General features: G+C 44.8%; 2 protein-coding genes across 3 annotated transcripts in view; one reads left to right on the top strand and one right to left on the bottom strand.

The window, feature by feature from the left end:
- LOC137437108 (metalloproteinase inhibitor 2) overlaps positions 1-24294 on the bottom strand; it is a 128514-nt gene that overhangs the window by 24332 nt on the left and 79888 nt on the right. The gene's annotated exons all lie outside the window — the stretch shown is intronic.
- LOC137437107 (synapsin-3) overlaps positions 1-24294 on the top strand; it is a 179179-nt gene that overhangs the window by 137281 nt on the left and 17604 nt on the right. For both annotated transcript variants that reach the window (XM_068131497.2, XM_068131498.2), the window contains exons 9-11: positions 8221-8283; positions 11576-11718; positions 12917-12991. In XM_068131497.2, the coding sequence (XP_067987598.2) occupies positions 8221-8283; positions 11576-11718; positions 12917-12991 (281 nt within the window). The remainder of the gene's footprint in view (positions 1-8220; positions 8284-11575; positions 11719-12916; positions 12992-24294) is intronic.

The raw sequence follows: 24294 nt of genomic DNA, 5'->3' as shown, positions 1-24294 counted from the left end.
ACCCCGGCCTAGAATAGGTACACCGTATCCCTGCGCATCGTAAGAGGCGACTAAGGGTTGGCGTCAGGAAGGGCATCCGGCCATAAAAACATTGCCTCAAACAGGGAACCATGATTGTCATGGGGCTAACCCCCACTCCAGTGGGGAAAAATGGCCTTAAAACGATCATTCATTCATTCATATTCTTTGTACCATTTCAGGTTATTCACTGGACATTAAACTGCATAAATTTTAATAAAAACTGGGAAAATTGAGGCGTTCTAAAACTTTTGACCGGTAGTGTATGTATCTATATATATATCTGTGCAGCGTCTGTCTTGTCTTGTGTTGTGTTGTCACTGAACTACTTTCTCAAACTTTGGTGAAATCGTACCAAACTTCTGGAATACACATATCTCTCCCGTCGGTATGTCCTAAGGGTATTTGTTTTGAAAAATTTTCCTTTTCTTTTTTTTGGAATTTTTTTGGGAAATTTTTTTTTTCAACTTCAATTGTTTATAAAATGTGATATCACGAATATTACAAATACATTTGTGCAAAATAATTGTTTGAATTATGATTGGTTTAAACCATGACAAAACGGCAACTCGGGTACAGTCATTTATCTATATATCTACACATCTGGTCAGTGTCTGTGTTCTCACTTAACGACTCCCTCAAACTTTTGTTTCCGTGGTTGTGAAATGTTTTTAATAACGCTGTGGTGGTTTTGAATCACGTGGTGGTGAGGTATTTTGAATTATGTGGTGGTGAGGTGTTTTTAAATGACGTGGTGGTGAGGTGTTTTTAAATCACATGGAGGTGAGGTGTTTTTAAATCACATGGTGGTGAGGTGTTTTGAATTAATTGGTGGTGAGGTATTTATAATTACGTGGTGGTGAGGTGTTTTTATAACGTGGTTTATGGCTGTGAGGTGTTTTAAATTACTTGGTGATGTGTTTTGAATTACTTGGTGGTGAGGTATTTTGAATTACGTGGTGGTGAGGTGTTTTGAATTACATGGTGGTGAGGTGTTTTGAATTACGTGGTGGTGAGGTGTTTTGGATTACGTGGTGGTGAGGTGTAATCGTCCCAAACTTCCAGTCTGCACCTACCCCTCCCCTATGTATGTGCTGAGGGGTTCTTTCTTGAAAAAAAAAAAACATTCAACCTAAATCTTCAACCTAAATTGCCTATAAAAATGTAATATCACAAACACAACAAATACATTTGTGCAAAGTAATTGTTTGTATTATGATTGGTGAAAATCATGACAACACAGCAACTCAGGTACAGTCATTAGCCTCAGTTAAAATAAGCCCGCTCCTCAGTATCGAGGCCAAGCTAGTATATATATATATATATATATATATATATATATATATATATATATATATATATATATATATATATATATATATATATATATATATATATATGCAGTGCGTGTCAAAAAAAAAGGTAATCCAAATTCAAGGGGTTAATATGCATAGGTTATTTGGTTTGGCAATTTACATACGGTTTACCAATTATGAGGAGATCCTCAGCTTTCCATTGATGCCTTTCATGCATCATCGGTGTCACACATGACCGAGTGAGTACATGTTCATTGAAAATGACAAGTTCAAATAGCATTTTTACAAGTTTGGCTAATCGGTGCAAGACAGTTTTAAATGGACGCATTACTTGTCGACTGCCAAGTTGATTATGTAAAATTGTTAAGCTGGTCTGGTAATTGTCGGTTGCGTCATTCTTTGTTTAAGATGGGTATTTAAGATGGGCCTACAGTGTATGGGTTTAGAGACAGTCTGAGTCATTCAAAAGATGGTTCAATTTACGACTGAACAGCGGACCTTCGTGGTTACAACCTTTCACCAAACTGGAAGTTTGCAGCGAACTTGTGATGCGTTCAGGGAACGTTTTCCAGAACGGGAGCCTCCAGCAGCCAAAACCATCTGGGCGAATGTTAGAAAATACCATGAGCATGGCACTAGCCTCAACCGCAACAAGGAGAATTCTGGTAGGAGGTGCACTGGGCGATCGGAAATGAACATTGCAGCAGTAAGGCAGCAAGTTTTGGAGCATCCTAGGGATACCAGCGCAAGACGAAATTGGACGGGATTGCCTTTGACAACATTCAACCAAATCACAAGACTGGACCTCCACCAACATCCATATCGGATTCACATCCGGCATCAACTTACGCCAGGGGATTTTGCCAGGGGGCTGGTGCTTGCCGAATGGTTGATAGCACATTGCGAAGCAGATGTCAATTTCCTGCAGTATCTCGTTATCGGCGCCGAAGCTGCTTTCACCATGGATGGCAAGGTCAATACCCATAATGTTCTTGAATATGCACCAACAGGACAACCACCGGAATTTAATTTTGACACCAACATGAATCGACAAAAGTGGACTGTTTGGTTGGGACTTTGTGGAAGTGGTCAGGTGATCGGACCATGTTTCTTTCAAAGGAATGTCAATGGTAACAGGTATCTGCAGATGTTCAATGATTAAGTTTTACCGCAGCTGGAGGAGAACTTTGAGCGACAGGTTCGTGGTGTCTTCAGATATCTCTGGTGGGCCCAAAACGGCGCCCCAGCACATCGTCTTATCGCTGTCCGAGATCGACTGAGGGAATTCTTTGGAGACCGAGTCATCGCCCTCAAGCATGCAGTGGAATGGCCGCCAAGTTCCCCTGACCTCACACCTTGTGATTATTTCCTTTGGGGACATTTAAAGAACAAGGTGTTCATAACTCCTCCCCGTGATCTTGGCGAATTGCAGGGCCGTATTCGACATGAAGTGGATGCTTTGCGCAATGACCCGGCTATGGTGAGACGAGCAGTTCAGGGTTGTTGGTGAGATGAGCAGCTCCACCGCTGTAAGCTTTGTGTTGAAAGGGGAGGTGGACATGTTGAAGGTGTGGGTGCATAAAGGCCAATCATTCCTGAGAAAAGTTCACATCTGACGTTAATTTTGCACCAATTATCCTGACTTGCATCGATTAGCCAAACTTGTAAAAATGCGATTTGAATTTGTCATTTTCAATGAACATGCACTCGATCATGTGTGACAGCAATGATGCATGGAAGGTATCAATGGAAAGCTGAGGATCTCCTCTTAATTATTAAACCACATGTAAATTGTCAAAATAAATAATCTTTGCATATTAACCCCTTGAATTCGGATTACCTTTTTTTTGATACGCACTGTATATATATATATATATTGTGAGAAACCACCGGTGAAACCACCTGTTCTCACCCAGATTTGGTGCCCCGCCCACCGCGTGACGTGGCCTCCTTGGAGCCTCACGCGATCGGGAGGCGATTCGGCACGTGATTGGTGGAGAGTCCAGAGAGCGCGGTCGCCATCTTATGAAACGGACGCGACTCGAAGGCCCCGAGTGGGAAATAGATAAAGGGATTTCCCTGAATCTTCACGACAGCCGCGTTGGGCTGATCGTTTACCGTTCTGTATTTTACGAGTGAGTAACTCCGGAAGAGAACGAGTGATTCCCGGATCTCGTGGATTGGAACCGTGAGTCAGATATTGCCTGCGTCGTGTTGGAGCTGCTGGCCGACCGTTCCTGCAGGCCTTGTGCGGTGTATTCCACTCTGTTACCCTCCGAGTCCCGGAGATCGTCGATTGGAACCGCGAGTGATCTTGCCTGCGTCCTGTTTGGAGCTTCTGGGGCCGACAGTTCCTGCAGGCCTTGTGCGGTGTATTCCACTCTGTTACCCTCCGAGTCCCGGAGATCGTCGATTGGAACCGCGAGTGATCTTGCCTGCGTCCTGTTTGGAGCTTCGGGGGCCGACAGTTCCTGCAGGCTTTGTGCAGTGTATTCCATTCTGTTACCCTTTATGGTTTTTGTGATCGAGCCAATAAAGCATCGTGCCTTACCCCTAGAAGGCCGATTAAAACACAATGGTGTTTATTGAGTTCTCTCTGTCCACTCCGTGGACTACTTGAAGCCCGGACATTAACGTCCGTATTCCGTGCTGGGACACATCTCACAGACGGGATCGCGACAAATGGGTTGCTCGTCCTAGGATCATTCAAGTAAGAGACATTCGAATTGAGACGGGAATTCTGCATCTGCATCTTCTTTGCATCTGCTCACCAGCGGACGCCGTCTTGGAGGAGCCTTCTCACCAGCGGACGCCGTCGTGGAGGAGCCTTCTCGCCAGCGGGCGCCGTCTTGGAGGAGCCTTCTCGCCGTGGGACGCTGTCTTGGGTGGTGCTTCACTGCCGAATAAGTGAATAGCTTCGGATCCCTCCAAACAACCGACAAAAAAAAAAAAACGTGAGTATTTGTACGTGGTATTTTTCTCATTGGCAATTTGATGTGCGGTGGTGATATTGTGTAGTTCGTGTCGTATTTCCCCAACAGAGCGTTGTGTTTGAGCGTTGTGTTTTGTGCCTTGTCTTATGATAACTCGTAGCCAAGCTATGTCGACCAGAGAAGTGAGAGTTCAACCTGATCATGTTGACAGTCGCGTGGGTGGCGATGCGAGCGACGCAATCAGCCTTGACCCAGTCACTAAACCCGATATGTTAGGAAGCGATTCCATCATGACTAAATGCATGCGTTCGCCTTTCTGGACCGGGCTGACTCCGGTTCAACAACTTGACATGTATAACAGGGAGAATGACAGGGCAGAGGCAGAGCGTGCAGCAGCAGAGAGAGAGCATGCGGCAGCAGAGAGAGAGCGTGAGAGAGAGAGAGAGCGTGCGGCAGCAGCAGAGGCAGAGCGTGCTGCGGCAGCAGAGGGAGAGCGTGCAGCAGCAGAGAGAGAGCATGCGGCAGCAGAGAGAGAGCGTGAGAGAGAGAGAGAGCGTGCGGCAGCAGCAGAGGCAGCAGCAGAAGCTGAACGCGTCAGAGAGCATGAGTTGCGAATGTTGACTGAACGACCGCGGGCAGAGGGGTCTGCTGCAAGAGTCCCGGAAACTGTTCATGTTCGTTTGCCGGACTGGACGGGAGACACGAAGCCAGAAGCGTATCTGGAGATGGCGGAGAAGTTGTTGGCTGCCGGTGGCATTGATGAGAGCTTGTGGGTCGGCCATCTTGTGAGCCATCTATCTGAGAAGGCGAGGGAGGTATATGCGAGGATGGCAACCGAGGACGCAAACAAATACAGGGCATTGAAGGCCGAGATTTTGAACGCCTATGCGGTGTCCGCGTGTATTTATAGGAGAAATTTTTTCAGCTGGACTCGTCAGTCCAGTCAAACCTATGAGGAACATTCGCGGGCCTTGTTGGAACAGCTGCAGAGATGGTTCAAGGGGAGCAAGGTGGAGTTACCTCAAGCGGTTGCGGAACTCCTGGTGCGTTACCGTATCGATCAACAGCTTCCGCTTGACTTAGCATTGTTTCTTGTCGACAAAGACACTGTTTCCTTGGCAGACTGCGTCAACCTTATTGATAAACATGTTTTGGCATGCAAAATGCTGCAAGTCACGCAGTCGCGTCGTAAGACGGAGGATTCTGCGATCAAGACCGCCCCCCGTCTGCCCGGCGGCTGGATCGAGGGGAAGGGTTCTCCGATGCCCTCCACTGGTGGCGGTCGCGAGCGGCAGGCCAGGGCACGGCCCTGGTGCGATTTCTGCAGACGCGAGGGGCACGGTGGAGGCCGCTGCTTCTCTAATCCAGCTAGTCCGGCCTACCGAGGCAACCCTGCTGTTAAATCGGAGGGAGATCAGTGGGGGTCATCAACTGGGCCCTCGCACACGACGGTGGCATCGGTGACAGAGGTCACTGCCACCGAGGGTAATTCCATTCATCCGCTGTATCAGGATTATTCAGGGACCGCCTTAGTGGGTGGCCCTGATTCGATGCTGAAGTTTGAGGCCCAATACCTTCGGGATACTGGGGCGACACGGTGTGTTCTCCGGGCGGGGGTAGTTCCGGCCTCTCAGATGCGTTATACCGGCGAGTATACCCTCCTTCGGGGCATTGACCGGGTTCTTGGCCGGTATCCCCTTGCCCTCCTCGAGGTCCGGAGTGACATTTTTAAGGGTCCAGTGACCTGTGTGGTGGTACCCTACTACCCGATACCCGGGGTCTCCTTGCTGATTGGCAATGATGCCATGGCCAGGGAGGAGTCATTGACTCTGACCTGTGGGGGGGTCACTAGATCCCAGAGTAAACAGGCGGAGAGAGTGGCGGAGTCAGACATATCTTCACTCTGGCCCGAGGAGCCTAGCGCCTCGACTCCAGTTCCCGACGGTGACGTTGCGTCAGCTGAAGTCCACCCGAGCCTCCCGTCAAGCCACCCTCAGGTGCCGTGCTCCTCAGGGACCGCTCCCGCCATGTCGCGATTCAGCAGGAACGCTAATGCTAAGGTATATGTGGGAAACCTGGGCAATGGAGCAGCGAAAGCCGAGCTAGGGAGGGTCTTCGAACATTACGGACCACTCCGCAACGTATGGGTTGCTCGAAACCCACCTGGATTTGCAGTTGTTGAGTTTGAAGAGCCACGAGATGCTGAAGATTCGGTCAGAGCCCTTGATGGAAGGTTAATTTGCGGATCGCGTGTGTGCGTCGAGATGTCGAATGGCATGTCGCGGCGGCCTCGTTTCAGACGCCCTTTGGTCCGCAGGCCTTTCGACCCGAACGATCGATGTTACCAGTGCGGTGAAAGGGGTCATTACGCATATGACTGTTGTTCTCGACACCGGAGGAGTACCCGCCGCTCTAGGTCTCGGCCCGTTTCCTTCCTGTCAACGCTTCCCCCAACTTGAGTTTGGCCCCCTTGCCTCTCTATTGTGCTTTGTGTGAAGTGTAACTCTTGTAGGGTAGATATTAATGTGGTGTATGGTGTTAATATTTGTGTGTGAAAAAAAAAAAAACCAAACTGGTTCATTGTTAACCTGTTAATGCCTGTTAAATGCCTGTGCGTTAATAATTGCGTTATTGTTGCGCTATTGCGTTGCGTTGTATTGTTGCGTTGTTGCGTTATTGTTGTTAATAAGTGTTAATAATTGTTAATTGCGTTAATTGCCTGTTAGCGATTACCGCCATCATCTTGCCATGTGATTTGCACCTACTACAAATACTGGTTTTAAAAACGCCGTCTATTCGACGGGGTTTTTACTTAGGGGGGGAGGACTGTGAGAAACCACCGGTGAAACCACCTGTTCTCACCCAGATTTGGTGCCCCGCCCACCGCGTGACGTGGCCTCCTTGGAGCCTCACGCGATCGGGAGGCGATTCGGCACGTGATTGGTGGAGAGTCCAGAGAGCGCGGTCGCCATCTTATGAAACGGACGCGACTCGAAGGCCCCGAGTGGGAAATAGATAAAGGGATTTCCCTGAATCTTCACGACAGCCGCGTTGGGCTGATCGTTTACCGTTCTGTATTTTACGAGTGAGTAACTCCGGAAGAGAACGAGTGATTCCCGGATCTCGTGGATTGGAACCGTGAGTCAGATATTGCCTGCGTCGTGTTGGAGCTGCTGGCCGACCGTTCCTGCAGGCCTTGTGCGGTGTATTCCACTCTGTTACCCTCCGAGTCCCGGAGATCGTCGATTGGAACCGCGAGTGATCTTGCCTGCGTCCTGTTTGGAGCTTCTGGGGCCGACAGTACCTGCAGGCCTTGTGCGGTGTATTCCACTCTGTTACCCTCCGAGTCCCGGAGATCGTCGATTGGAACCGCGAGTGATCTTGCCTGCGTCCTGTTTGGAGCTTCTGGGGCCGACAGTTCCTGCAGGCTTTGTGCAGTGTATTCCATTCTGTTACCCTTTATGGTTTTTGTGATCGAGCCAATAAAGCATCGTGCCTTACCCCTAGAAGGCCGATTAAAACACAATGGTGTTTATTGAGTTCTCTCTGTCCACTCCGTGGACTACTTGAAGCCCGGACATTAACGTCCGTATTCCGTGCTGGGACACATCTCACAGACGGGATCGCGACAATATATATTACATTTTGTTTATTGAAAATCTCCAGTGTCCCGGAGGTTCCTAGTAGGACGGTAAAATAAATTCTCAAGTGTATAATGTCGGGAAACTAATGAGATATAATTTAGTACAAGAAGTACAAACCTCTTCCATATATTAGCATATATGATAAGTAATAAGAAATATAAATGTATTTTACATATTTACTCCATGCATCTTACCTTTTCCCTTCAGTGTGTCTGAAACTATCTATAGACTCAAGAGTATCCTGTTCGTGAATCTCTTTGAACATCCCTCTTATGTGTCCATTGATGATGATCATTACTTTTCTTTCAGCTAACAACTACAAACTTCCCAGTTGTGGTCAAGATTGGACATGCTCACTCCGGCTTGGGAAAGGTATGCCATCGATCATCGAGTAGCAAATGCTTATCTTGTTACATTACCATTTTCATTTACTCGTCAACAGAAATGCAGTGTGTTGTATGAAATGGTGGTGGCTTTCTTTTCACTCACATTTGTAAACGAGGCCATTCTGTAGGCCTCCATTTACCTTTGATCTCGTATCAACACACGTTAACATTTGCTGCAATGCCGGAAATTGACTCAAGTTCTTTGCAGTGTTCTAGTTTGTTATTGGCTCGTCAAGCACAACTCTTTGTTGATTGTTCATCCAAGGGTTTTCAAATAGAACGTTTAAGTATAATTAACTCCTTGGTTATCTTAAGAAGTGGTTCATAATCCATTCTGAGAAAACAAGTTCCTTGTCTGTGAAAAATAATCGTATATTTTAATATGTGTGGTCTCATGAGCATTATGTCATAAATATGGACAAGCCAACTGTCTGATAATCAAAACAATGACAACAGGAAAGAGCAATCAGACGTTGCAGACCCTCGACAGGACAGGACTTGACTTGTTTTGTGTGGTTGTTTGTTTGTGTCTGTGAGGTGTGCAGACTATGTATGACATTCCATTCGTATGTATTTTATATACAATATACATACAGACGTATTTTATAGATACACGTATTTTACTGACGTAAATATATTTTTATAGACGTAAATATATTTTTATAGACATATTCATATACATCCTTTATAAAAAGTACTTGCATTCTAATAGTACATACATTATAGACGTACTCACATTCTAATTGTACATACTTTATAGATATACTCACATTCTAATTGTGCATACTTTATAGACATACTCACACTGTAATTGTACATACTTTATAGACGTACTCACATTATAAAAGTACCTACTTTATAGACGTACTCACATTCTAATTTTACATACTTTATAGACATACTCACATTCTAATTGTACATACTTTATAGACGTACTCACATTCTAATTGTACATACTTTATAGATATACTCACATTCTAATTGTGCATACTTTATAGACATACTCACACTGTAATTGTACATACTTTATAGACGTACTCACATTATAAAAGTACCTACTTTATAGACGTACTCACATTATAATTGTACATACTTTATAGACATACTCACATTCTAATTGTACATACTTTATAGACATACTCACATTCTAATTGTACACACTTTATAGACGTACTCACATTCTAATTGTACATACTTTATAGATATACTCACATTCTAATTGTGCATACTTTATAGACATACTCACATTATAATTGTACATACGTTATAGATGTACCTACATTATAATTGTACATACTTTATAGACATACTCACATTCTAATTGTACATACTTTATAGACATACTCACATTCTAATTGTACATACGTTATAGATGTACTCACATTATAAAAGTACCTACTTTATAGACGTACTCACATTCTAAGTGTACATACGTTATAGATGTACTCACATTCTAATTGTACATACTTTATAGATGTACTCACATTCTAATTGTACATACTTTATAGACATACTCACATTGTAATTGTACATACTTTATAGACATACTCACATTCTAATAGTACATACTTTATAGACGTACTCACATTATAATTGTACATACTTTATAGACATACTCACATTCTAATTGTACATACTTTATAGACATACTCACATTATAAAAGTACCTACTTTATAGACGTACTCACATTATAATTGTACATACTTTATAGACATACTCACATTCTAATTGTACATACTTTATAGACATACTCACATTCTAATTGTACACACTTTATAGACGTACTCACATTCTAATTGTACATACTTTATAGATATACTCACATTCTAATTGTGCATACTTTATAGACATACTCACATTATAATTGTACATACGTTATAGATGTACCTACATTATAATTGTACATACTTTATAGACATACTCACATTCTAATTGTACATACTTTATAGACATACTCACATTCTAATTGTACATACGTTATAGATGTACTCACATTATAAAAGTACCTACTTTATAGACGTACTCACATTCTAAGTGTACATACGTTATAGATGTACTCACATTCTAATTGTACATACTTTATAGATGTACTCACATTCTAATTGTACATACTTTATAGACATACTCACATTGTAATTGTACATACTTTATAGACGTACTCACATTATAATTGTACATACTTTATAGATGTACTCACATTCTAATTGTACATACTTTATAGACATACTCACATTGTAATTGTACATACTTTATAGACATACTCACATTCTAATAGTACATACTTTATAGACGTACTCACATTATAATTGTACATACTTTATAGACATACTCACATTCTAATTGTACATACATTATAGATGTACTGTACTCACATTATAAAAGTACCTACTTTATAGACGTACTCACATTCTAAGTGTACATACGTTATAGATGTACTCACATTATAATTGTACATACTTTATAGATGTACTCACATTCTAATTGTACATACTTTATAGACATACTCACATTGTAATTGTACATACTTTATAGACATACTCACATTCTAATAGTACATACTTTATAGACGTACTCACATTATAATTGTACATACTTTATAGACGTGCTCATATTCTAGGAGTATGTACTTTATAGAAGTTCTCGTTTGTAAAAAAGATAACATGTAATACTGGCTACCACCAGGTGGGGTTTCTGTCCTCCATTAGCACATTATGTGCAGACAAACAAACAAACAAGGGCACACAAATGGTATTTCCCTTTCACACGGAATCTATTCAGTTGCTGCTTTAACATTATTTTCATGGATAATTTTATTATTGTTCATATATTTTTGGTGTAAATGGAAATCGCATTTGCACGGTCGTTCCGTCGCACCTCACGCACCCTCCACGGCTGTACTTACCGAGCGTTATTGGTCATTGAGGAATGGTCTGCGGGGGCCCTCCAATGAGCTATTGGCCAGTAAAAACGGCACTCCATAATTGAGATGAAAATTGCTGGTGCACACACTTTTAATACGATGTTTACGCCTCATAAAATCTACCAATATGAGATGCTCGCACATGGTCAACACAGCTGCTCTCAAAGCTTTTTCAAATTTTCAATCTTCATGCTTGAGCATTATATTTTTATTGGAGGAATCCTTGTTTTGATTATGTGGAATTAGTTACCCACTCCACTAGGGAGTCTAATCCTTACGCGAGTCGCTATTGTCATTAGTATATAACATTATGTAGTCGGAATATGATCGCAAAGGAAGTGTTCCTGGGGGTGACAGGTCAAGGTGGAAAACCATTACGACTTCCAAGACGTGGCTGGCATCGTGGCGCTGGCTCAGACTTATGCCACGGCGGAGCCGTACATCGCCGGGAAATATGACATCCGCGTGCAGAAGATCGGCAACAACTACAAGGCCTACATGTTGGTCGCACCTCGCTTTTTGCACAACATTCGTGATTATATCTTTATGTCGTTCTTTGAATGTTCCCTCCCAATAAATCAGGATTTTGTACTTCATGTCTAGCATTGATCTATTGTTGAGGATAGCCTGGTGTTAGCTTAGCGGTTAGGGTGCCGGCTTAGGATCCTAGGATCCTGGGTTCGAAGCCTGGTGTGTTGGTTTAGCGGCTAGGGTACCGGCTTGGGATCCTAGGAACCCGGGGTCGAAGCCTGGTGTGTTGGCTTAGCGGCTAGGGTGCCGGCTTGGGATCCTAGGAACCAGGGGTCGAAGCCTGGTGTTGGTTTAGCGGCTAGGGTGCCGGCTTAGGATCCTAGTAACCTGGGTTCGAAGCCTGGTGTGTTGGTTTAGCGTCTAGGGTGCCGGCTTAGGATCCTAGGAACCTGGGTTCGAAGCCTGGTGTGTTGGCTTAGTGGCTAGGGTGCCGGCTTGGGATCCTAGGAACCTGGGTTCGAAGCCTGGTGTGTTGGCTTAGTGGCTAGGGTGCCTGCTTGGGATCCTAGGATCCTTGGTTCGAAACCTGGTGTGTTAGGTTAGCGGTTAGGGTGCCGGCTTGGGATCCTAGGATCCTGGGTTCGAAGCCTGGTGTGTTGGTTTAGCGGCTAGGGTGCCGGCTTGGGATCCTAGGATCCTGGGTTCGAAGCCTGGTGTGTTGGTTTAGCGGTTAGGGTGCCGGCTTGGGATCCTATGATCCTGGGTTTGAAGCCTGGTGTTGGCTTAGCGGTTAGGGTGCTGGCTTGGGATCCTAGGATCCTGGGTTCGAAGCCTGGTGTGTTGGCTTAGCGGCTAGGGTGCTGGCTTGGGATCCGAGGAACCCGGCGTCGATGCCTGGTGTGTTGGCTTAGCGGCTAGGGTGCCGGCTTGGAAACCGAGGATCCTGGGTTCAAATCCGGGTCGATCGCTGAATTAACGCCAGGGGGGTTGACTCAGCCTGTCATCCTTCCAAGGTCGGCAAATTGAGCACCAGTTCACTGGTAATTCCCTGTGTGTTGCAAGAGGCGACGAACAGGGTTAGCAACAGGAAGGTATCCGGCCATAAAACATCTGGCCAAAAGGCCAACCGCTGCTCTTCAGGGGAAAATGGCCTCCAAAGGTGGTGCTTTTTATTGTTGAGGATAGCTAATCACACCCAGTGATATGTTATCCACGTGCTTGTCTCAGGAGAACTTCTATTTCCGGTAGCTGGAAGGCCAACTCGGGCTCATCGATGCTGGAGCAGATCGCCATGACAGACAAGTGAGTTGCGAGCACAATGGCGCACTCAGACGGCTCTGGCTAGATGATGAGAGCAGGTTCGACACGATGATCTTACGCATTCATTTTCATCCCCCTGCTGATGACATGTATTAAGAGGAGCAGTTTTCTTGTTCCGGTGACAAAAGGATGAATGGGATGTGGAGAAAATGCTGAACGCAACAAAAGTGCGACACTTAATGAAGGGGCAATTGGAACAAGCATTCTGAGTATTGCGCTGCAATACATGTCCCCGACCAGCAGTCTGTCGTCCGGAAAACTGTTGGGGAAATTAGCAAGGGTTATTTACCCACAGGTTCTGAATCGTTCCCAATCGCTAATTACCCCAGGACGGGCTCACCTGTGATTTGCACTCGGGACTTCGATTTATACACCTTGCAGACAGGTCAGCAGAAGCACGACAAAATAAGTTGTTGATAAAGAACCTTTCGAGTCGCTAAATATCAGTAATTTATTATATTTTCCGGTTCACGATCAATGATCGATGTGTATATATACAGTATGTTGCTCGCCTTGGCTCTGCCCCTCCCGAAAACGCACGCTGTGTCGCGCTATTGACGTTAGCGAGACGAGGCTGAGGGCGCGCGGTGCGGCTTGAGGAGAACTCTAGAATAAACAAGCGACATCCATTTTTAAAATATTTTCGTTTAATTAACGATATCTGCCAAACCACATGCCTTGTCGCAAATTCCAAAAGGACATTTTAGTAGATTGACATGCTGAACAGATTTGTGAAGTTTCCCCTCGATTGGATCAAAAATGACGGAGGAGCTCGGTTTTAAAGGTTCATGCTTAAAAACGTCATAAATCTGAAACCATGTGATGCATGACATCATGCTCGCTGACTTTTTTGTTCGTCACGGGTATGCGATTCTGCCTGCAAAGTTTGGCCTCGATCTGTTCAGCCGTTGCAGAGAAAAAGGGGTTTTCGTGTTTTCATGAAAAGCAATATGGCGGCCGAACCACGTGACCTGTGACGTCATAATTACCATTGAAATATTCTACAGACTGAGTCCCCCCTACGGTGAAAATTTGATCTCAATCGGTCCTATTATTGCAGAGAAAATGTTTTTTAAAGGAAATTAAAACTTAAAATGGCACTGAGTTAAGGAGCATCAGAATTATCAGAATTCCCAAAGTTCAAAGTGCCATAACTTTGTCAAAAATGATCGAAACGTCGTGAAGTTCGAACTCGATCTGTAACTTATCATGAGGAAACCATCTACCAAGTTTGAAATCATTAGCGTTAAGCGTTTAGAAAAAAAGTTCGGAAAAATGTTCTTTGTGTGACGGACTGACGGACGGACGGACGGACAGACTGACGAACGGACAGACTGACGGACAGACGGATGGACTGACGGACTGACGGACTGATGGACTGACGGACTGACGGACTGACAGACGGACAGATGGAGGGACGGCATGCAAACCCATAGTCCCCTCCGGTGTACACCGGTAAGGGACTAATAACACCTGGTGTTGATTGCAAACACTGGATTGCCATTGGCTTGTATATGCGCAACGTCATGTTCAGCAAGTTATTTTTCTAGAGCACGTTTAAAATAAATAAATTACCTTCTCCAAGATACAGATTTTTTTTTTTTTTTTTTTTTTTTTTGTATACAAGATCGAGGCTCGTGAAAGAGCTAACATTAATCACACAAAAAGCCAAACCGACACACAAAACACAAAAAACAAGGGGAGCGGCAGACAAGATGGGGAGAGAGGGGGAAGGACACAAAAGAGAGGGGGAAGAGGGGGAAGGACACAAACACAACATTTGAGAGCAGGGACATCGGGAGGACTTGGGGGGAGGTGGGAGAGGATTAAAACATATGAACACTGCAAGGACTCTGGGGTGAATTACCGGGGGTAGAAAAGATCAAGGTTTTCGATGGGGGAAGATAAGAGATGGTGGTGAACAGCTGTTTTAAAGACCTGGAGGGAGGAGTGGGATTGAAGGGAGTGGGGGAGTTTGTTCCAGAGGCGGGAGAAAAGGGGAATGAAAGAGTGAAGGTGAGCAGAGAGCCTAGACTTTGGCAGTTTAACCATAAGAGGGTTGCAGGCCGATCTTGTGCGACCTGAAGGAATATTGGGGGGACAGAGCACAGAGAGAGCTGGGGGAGCAAGGCCGGAGAGGAGTCGGTAGAAGACAGAAAGACCACCAACCTGCCTGCGGTGAGTGAGTGAAAGGCCCTCGGCGTTGACTACATCGCAGGAGATTCCAATGATTCTGAAAGCTTTGGCCTCAACAGCGTGAAAAAATTTCATTAATGTTTAATTCAGTTTTCGTGTGTGAAATCCAGATCTGGCATATATATATATATATATATATATATATATATATATATATATATATATATATATATATATATATATATATACAGTATATATACATTCACGTGAAAAAGTAAGTACTCCCCATGTAAAGTTTTGACGTTTTCAACATATTTCAACATTTTAATGTCCCATTTTAACTTTTTCAACATATTTCAACATACAGCTTTTTTTTTCTTTTTTTTTGTATACAAGATCGAGGCTCGTGAAAGAGCGAACATTAATCACACAGAAAGACAAACCGACACATAAAACATATAACATCGGGAGCGGTAGACAAGATGGGGAGAGAGGGGGGAAGGACACAAACACAACATTTGAGAGCAGGGACCGAGAGACATGGAGACATCGAGAGATCTGAGAGAGGGCGAGGGCTTTGGGGGGGGGCATGGGAAGGGGGCGGTGGGAGAGGTATAAAACATATGGACACTGCCCGGACTTCCAGGAAAGAAGTTGGAATTTCAAACCAGGTGGATCTGGGGTGAATTAGCGGGGGGTAGAAAAGATCAAGGTTTTGGATGGGGGAAGATAAGAGATGGTGGTGAACAGCTGTTTTAAAGACCTGGAGGGAGGAGTGGGATTGAAGGGAGTGAGGGAGTTTGTTCCAGAGGCGGGAGAAAAGAGGAATGAAAGAGTGAAGGTGAGCAGAGAGCCGAGATTTCGGCAGTTTAACCATCAGAGGGTTGCTGGCAGATCTTGTGCGACCTGTAGGAATATTTGGGGGACAGAGCACAGAGAGAGCTGGGGGTGGAAGGCCGGAGAGGAGTCGGTAGAAGACAGAAAGACCACCTACCTGCCTGCGGTGAGTGAGTGAAAGGCCCTCAGAGATAGCTTCATCGCGGGAGATTCCAATAATTCTGAAAGCTTTGGTTTCAACAGCGTGAAGCCGAGCTAGGTGTGAGGCAGGAGCACCGGCCCATAGGGGAGAACAGTATTCCATTGAGCTGCAGATGAAAGCCTTGTATGTGGTGAGGAGCTCAGGTGTGCCGAGGAAGGACTTCGCACGACGGAGGATGCCCAGTCGGCGACTGGCTTTGGAGGCCAGCTTGGAAATGTGGTTTTCCCAAGAAAGATCATGGCAGATAGTGAGACCCAAAAGCTTGAGCGACAGAACTTCTTGGAGAGGATTGTTGAGAAAGTAGATGGGAGGGTTGTCCAGTCGATCTTTTCGGAGAGACATAGTAAGAGTGTGAGATTTGTCAGGATTGAAAGACATGTTCCACTTGTTTGACCAGTCTGTGATTTTGTCCAAGTCTTCAGAGAGTGAGGAGGCTGCAGACTGCCGATCTGAGGGAAGAGAAATGGAGCGGCAGAGAGTGGAGTCATCAGCAAAGAGATAGAGAGGATTTTCAAGAGAGTCAGAGATCTTTGATGAAGACCAGAAAAAGCACGGGGCCCAGAACACTGCCTTGGGGAACTCCAGCCTGAACAGGAAGAGGAGATGAGATAAACCCATTCAGGGCCACACGTTGACGACGACTAGAGAGGAAGTCCGCCAGCCATGCGTGGAGATTTCCATGGATACCAAAGGAGGAGAGTTTGGTGAGCAGTGCGGGGTGCCAGACCGTGTCGAAGGCACGTGATATGTGGAGGGAGACAGCTCTAATTTCCTGTTTGGCATTCAGGGACCTCCATCCATTGTTGAGACAGCAGAAGCAGCATGTCCAGAGTAGAGTGACCTGGTCTGAAACCAAATTGATGATCAGAGATCAAGCCATTGGAGAAGAGGAAAGATTTCATATCCGAAGCAATGATGGATTCCATGACTTTGCTGATAATTGGGAGAAGGCTGATTGGTCTGTAGTTGCTAGGATCTGTTTTTGCACCTTTTTTGTGCAAAGCGGTGATGTTGGCTGATTTCCAAGCAGATGGCAGTTGACCTTGAGCAAAAGAGAGGGTGAAGAGAACAGAGAGAGGGTGAGATAGAGCGGCAGAGCAGGATTTTAGGACCCGTGGGCTGATGCCGTCGGGTCCAGTTGCAGAATCAGAGTCGAGGGTTGACAGAAACTTTTCCACCTTCTCAGGAGGAAAGGACACGGAGTCCAGGAGCAGCAGGGTACGACTGGGTATGGTGGGTGCAGAGAGGGATGGGTTTGGGACACAAGATTTAGAGGCAAACACAGAGTTGAGGCATTCAGCTTTTTCACGTGCGGAGTCAGCTGTGTAGCCGTTTGAGGTAAGGGAGGGGATGGAGGGGGAACAAACACCAGAAACGGATTTGACCAGATGCCACCAGGATTTGGAAGAGGGAGACAGATAAGAGAGTTCGGTCTTGAGAATGGAGAGATATTGTTTCCTGGCTCTCCTGAGGGTGGACACACACTTGTTTCGGGCTTTGTGAAAGGAAATGAGATTTCCTTCCGTTGGATTTGCTTTCCAGGAGACGAAGGCAAGTTGTTTCTGGGCAACAGCCTCACCACAAGATGGATGGATGGGAGGAAGGGTATGACAACTGAAGACGAGATGGGATAAATCTGTGCATGAGAGAGAGCAATTTACTTTGGAAGAATTCCCAGGATGAGTTGATGTCAGAGGTGGTAGAGATGGGAGACCAGTCCACATGATTGATGGCTGCTTGAAGACCGTGCCAGTTGGCCTGAGTGAAATGCCAGACTCGTCGACGCTGAGCAGGCTCCCTGAGGATGGTCAGAGAGATGTCCACTTTAACAAGGACATGATCAGATGATCCGATTGGAGCAGAAGAAGAGCAGCAGACATTTTCAGGGAAGTTAGTCATAACCAAGTCCAAAAGAGAAGATGTTCCGTTGACTGAGATCTGGGTCGGGAAATTGACAGATTGTGTCAGTCCCAGTGAGTCGCAGAAGTCCTTTGCTGAGGAGCCATGGCTGGTGAGAGAGGTACCCACACCCAGCCAACTGGCATGATGACAGTTGAAATCACCACATATGAGGAAGAGAGAGTTGGGATGAGTAGATGGAAGTTGGTCCATATTATCAGACAGCGAGATGTAGATGGAGTCATCATTTGATCTTCATTTCAACAATATTGATAGATAAAGGTGATATAATATAACAATTATCATGAAACATTTACATTTTGTAGTCCATTGTATAATTTAAATAAACATAAATGCAAATTTCGCATGTGGAAAAAGTAAGTACACCCCTACATTTATCACTACTTCAAATACCTAAAATTAGAATCAGGTTTATCAAACCTCGACTCTGATTCTGCAACTGGACCAGACGGCATCAGCCCACGGGTCCTAAAATCCTGCTCTGCCGCTCTATCTCACCCTCTCTCTGTTCTTGTCACCCTCTCTTTTGCTCAAGGTCATCTGCCAACATCTTGGAAATCAGCAAACATCGCCGCTTTACACAAAAAGGTGCGAAAACAGATCCTTGCAACTGAAGACCAATCAGCCTGCTTCCAATTATCAGCAAAGTCATGGAATCCATCATTGCTTCGGATATCAAATCCTTCCTCTTCTCTAATGGCTTGATCTCTGATCATCAATTTGGATTCAGACCAGGTCATTCTACTCTGGACATGTTGCTTCTGCTGTCTCAACAATGGATGGAGGTCCTCAATGCCAAACAGGAAATAAGAGCTGTCTCACTTGGCATATCACGTGCCTTCGATACGGTCTGGCACCCCGCGCTGCTCACCAAACTCTCCTCCTATGGTATCCATGGAAATCTCCACGCATGGCTGGCGGACTTCCTCTCTGGTCATAGGCAACGTGTGGCCCTGATTGGATTTCTCTCATCTCCCCTGCCTGTTCTGGCTGGAGTTCCCCAAGGTAGTGTTCTGGGCCTTGTGCTATTTCTGGTCTTCATCAATGATCTCTCTGACTCTATGGAAAATCCTCTCTATCTCTTTGCTGATGACTCCACTCTCTGCCGCTCCATTCCTCATCCCTCAGATCGGCAGTCTGCAGCCTCCTCACTTTCTGCAGACCTGGACAAAATCACAGACTGGTCAAACAAGTGGAACATGTCTTTCAATCCTGACAAATCTCACACTCTTACAATGTCTCTCCGAAAGGACCGACTGGTAAACCCTCCCATCTACTTTCTCTACAATCCTCTCCAAGAAGTTCTGTCGCTCAAGCTTTTGGGTCTCACTATCTGCCATGATCTTTCTTGGGAAAACCACATTTCCAAGCTGGCCTCCAAAGCCAGTCGCCGACTGGGCATCCTCCGTCGTGCGAAGTCCTTCCTTGGCACACCTGAGCTCCTCACCACATACAAGGCTTTCATCCGCAGCTCAATGGAATACTGTTCCCTCCTCTGGGCTGGTGCTCCTGCCTCACACCTAGCTCGGCTTCACGCTGTTGAGGCCAAAGCTTTCAGAATCATTGGAATCTCCTGCGATGAAGTTAACTCCGGAGGCCTTTCACTCACTCACCGCAGGCAGGTTGGTGGTCTTTCTGTCTTCTACCGACTCCTCTCCGGCTTTGCTCCCCCAGCTCTCTCTGTGCTCTGTCCCCCCAATATTCCTTCAGGTCGCACAATATCTGCCTGCAACCCTCTTATGGTTAAACTGCCAAAATCTAGGCTCTCTGCTCACCTTCAATCTTTCATTCCCCTTTTCTCCCGCCTCTGGAACAAATGCCCCCACTCCCTTCAATCCCACTCCTCCCTCCAGGTCTTTAAAACAGCTGTTCACCATCATCTCTTATCTTCCCCCATCCAAAACCTTGATCTTTTCTACCCCCGCTAATTCACCCCAGAGTCCTTGCAGTGTTCATATGTTTTATACCTCTCCCACCTCCCCCCAAGTCCTCCCGATGTCCCTGCTCTCAAATGTTGTGTTTGTGTCCTTCCCCCTCTCTCCCCATCATCTTGTCTGCCGCTCCCCTTGTTTTTTGTGTTTTGTGACGGTTTGACTTTTTGTGTGATTAATGTTAGCTCTTTCACGAGCCTCAATCTTGTATACAAAAAAGAAAGGAAAAAAAAGGTGCACCAGCTCATATGCAATTGATTAGAACATCGTTAGAGAGGATCTTGGAGGAACCTGTCTTATTTAAACCTCAGACATTTAGTTTGGTTTGCTCTTTGTTGTTGAAGTGTGCGGCGTCACCATGCCTAGATCAAAAGACCTCTCTGAGGCCTTCAGAAAGAAGGTTGTAGATGCCTACGATTCTGGGAAGTGATTTAAAAAGATCTCCAAACAATTTGAAATCAATCATTCGACTGTCCGGAAGATCATCTACAAGTGGATAAGATTCTAAACAACTGCCAACCTGTTCAGGCCAGGCCGCCCCAGCAGGTTCAGCCCGAGAGCAGACCGCAAGATGCTGAAAGAAGTCTCTAAGAACCCCAGAATGTCATCACGGGACCTACAGGTAGCTCTTGCCACTGTTGAAAGTGCACGAGTCTCCCATTAGAAAGAGGCTGCACAAATTTGATCTACATGGGAGGTGTGCCAGGAGGAAACCGTTGCTGTCCAGAAAGAACATCAGGGCAAGACTAAAGTTTGCCAATGAACACCTCGGCAAAGACCAGCACTTCTGGAACATTGTGCTCTGGACAGATGAGTCAAAGGTAGAGCTATTTGGCCACAGTACCAGAAGACATGTTTGGTGAACACCAAAGACAGCATTTGACCACAAGAACCTGATACCAACTGTAAAGCACGGTGGTGGAAATATGGTTTGGGGCAGCTTTGCTGCATTAGGGCCTGGGCAGCTCACCATCATAGAATCCACTATGAATTCTTCATTGTACCAGAGGGTGCTTGAGGAGAATGTGAGGCCATCTGTCGGAAAGTTGAAGCTCAACCGAAGATGGACCTTGCAACATGACAATGACCATAAACATACCAGTAAATCCACCAAGGAATGGCTGAAAAGAAAGAAATGGAGGGTTCTGGAATGGCCAAGTCAAAGCCTGGATCTAAATCCCATCGAGATGTTGTGGGGGGATTTGAAACGAGCTGTGCATGCAAGAAACCCCTCAAACATCGCACAGCTGAAAGAATTATGCATGGAGGAGTGGGCAAAAATTTCTCCCAGTCGATGGCAGAGACTGGTACACAGTTATAAGAAACGCCGACTTGAGGTTGTTTCTGCCAAAGGGGGCAATACCACCTATTAGAGCCAAGGGTGTACTTACTTTTTCCACATGCGAAATTTGCATTTATGTTTAAATTATACAATGGACTAAAAAATGTAAATGTTTCATGATATTTGTTATATTATATCACCTTTATCTATCAATATTGTTGAAATGAAGATCAAATAGCTGTATGTTGAAATATGTTGAAAAAGTCAAAACTTTACATGGGGTGTACTTACTTTTTCACATGACTGTATATACATATATATAACATATATACATACATACACACACACACACACACACACACACACACACACACACACACACACACACACACACACACACACACACACACACACACACATATCTCCCATATCAGTGGTTGAGGTCTGAATCCAGATATGACCGGAAGTGGATACAAAAGGTAAACTTCAGCTTGGCGGAGGTATATGCTCTCTACCGAGTGATGTTCTAGTTAATAATTAGAATTAGTTAATAAATTCATTTATTTAATTGAAATAATAAAACAATTCTCAGATACAATTTGGGACTATCTAGCTACATAAGCAAAATGGTGGGATGTTTGTTAGTGCAGCCCCCAGTCTGCCTCCCCATTGGACCCTCCACTCCCTTAAACCCACAAAATACACAAAGTAATGCTGACAACCTAAATTTCTAGCACAGCACATGTCAATCAAAAGGTGTATAAGCTATTGTGTAAAATCTTAACAAAGCTGCCAAAATTCCAAATTAGCTCCAAGCCCAAAGTCATTTGACGTGCCTCAGGCCCAGAAATTATTACATACATGAACCAAATATGAAAGAAATGCATCATGTGATTTTTGAGTAGAGGCTATAGACCGAAACACGGACGGACGGACAGACATACATGACTCAAAATACTATAATACCCCAACCCAGCCAAAGCCTTGTTGGGCGTTAAAAACAAGATTATGAACAAAATTATTGTATGTGCAGTGGACAGCCATCTTGAATGCTTCATAGTAACGTCAGAACTCGCTGAGATGAGGAAGAGAGCCCCACAGGTATCAGACAAATAAGAGATTAAAACAGCTTTCACCTTGTAAACCGAAACATGACATCTTTTGGCCATGACATGTACAGGCACAAAATTACCTTTCAAAAGATACCTGATCTACAGGGTGTCCACAAAGTCGCGCATCATATGAAATTATTTAATTGATTATTTATCATAGGAGATTAAATTATTTAATTGATAAATTATTTATCATAGGAGATTAAAATATTTAATTGATTATTATTTATTTACCATTATTATTATGATTATTATTATGGTAATTATTTACCATAGGAAATTAAATTATTTAATTCAACAATTAGCCCAGATATGTTGAAGAACATTCAGAGAGACCTGCTTTTCCGTTGACAAACATGTTTGAGATTGGCGGGACACATTTCGAACAACTGATGTAGCCAAACATACAAATACATGTTTTACCTATGATGCGTGACTTCGTGGACTCACTGTAGTTAACCCCTCCACGACTTAATGTCAGGCCTGGGTTCAAGTCCAGCCGCAGCTATAAACGGTCATCCTGGTGTTTCACAAGCAAGGCAATTCATCAATTTGAGTGCCATCCCTCGGATGGACGTTTAACGGGCATCACGTCTACCGTCATCAGTTGGTGGACGTTAAAGATCCCATGATGTCTTTTGTGAAGAGTAGGCGAGCTATCGCCGGCACCATGAACAAATTCCATAAGACGGAGCAGCAACCCGACCAGGATTGTAGGTTCGTAACTGTTTCGACAGCATCAACGTTCTGCGCATTTTACATGATGATGATAATGATGATGTTGATAATGATGATCATGAAGATGTTGATGACGATGACGATGTTGATGATTATGTTAATGATGATGATAAAGTTGCTGATGTTGATGATGGTCATGGTGATGGTGATGATGATTTTGGTGATGATGATGTTGATGATGATTGTGATGATAATGATGGTGATGATGATGATGATTTTGGTGATAATGATGTTGATGATGATCATGATGACGATGTTTGATGATGGTGATGATGTGGATGATGATGGTGATGTTGGTGATGTTGGTGGTGTTGATGATGATGCTGGTGATGTTGAAGATGATTGTGGTGATGATGATGAGGATTTAAACCCAAAACCTCAAACCCAAAACGATCAATAACTCCACAATGATGACATGGCTGATTGACGTATGCTTCCATTCTAAGATTAAATTTCATCCAAACAGTACGGTGCGTAATTGCCATCAATTGTGATCCCCGAATCGACCGAGAGTGATTGACGAAACTTTTGGAGAGAACGGCCGTTTTACGAGCTCAAAGTTTACAACAATGTGCTCCACAAACTGAATTCCTTGCATGTTTTGCTCCGCGCTGCTATGATATTGTTGCGGATATGAGGAGTGCATTTTTTTGATTGTGTTGTATTATATTGGAAATGGTGATGAACATTGTTGAATATGGCCCCTCCTGCCTCCAGAGTTGTGTAAAGGTAAAAAGGGCGTCCCGGTAGTTATTCCATGAAACACCACATTGCAGGACCCGATAAAACCCTTGTTCAGTAGCTTATATCTTATTATGTGTTTTAGAGTAAGGCCTTGTCTTCCATTAGAATAATACTCCATTGCACCGAATCAATTAAGAATAGCTCCCCTTCAATACTTCCATTTCCCAGCCAAACTCTCCATCTGCGGGTAAAGCAGTTTACAAGCGTGGGGTGCACGCCCTCTCATTTCGCTGCTATAGTGAATATGTGCTCCGTGTTCTGTTTGAACAGGAGGGGCGGAGTCGCCCGGGAGAGGCAAACCCAGGGCGTGCCACGAAGGGCGGGGCTGTTCAGCCCCATGCCCAAATAAGGAAACAAGCCCGTGGCTCGCCACGAGGGGCGTG

Source organism: Myxine glutinosa, chromosome 11 (genome assembly GCF_964187855.1).
Source record: "Myxine glutinosa chromosome 11, kmMyxGlut1.1, whole genome shotgun sequence".
In the NCBI taxonomy this organism is placed as follows: Eukaryota; Metazoa; Chordata; class Myxini; order Myxiniformes; family Myxinidae; genus Myxine; species Myxine glutinosa.
The sequence above is the reverse complement of the archived record's forward strand: the minus strand, read 5'-3'. Positions and strand labels throughout refer to the sequence as shown.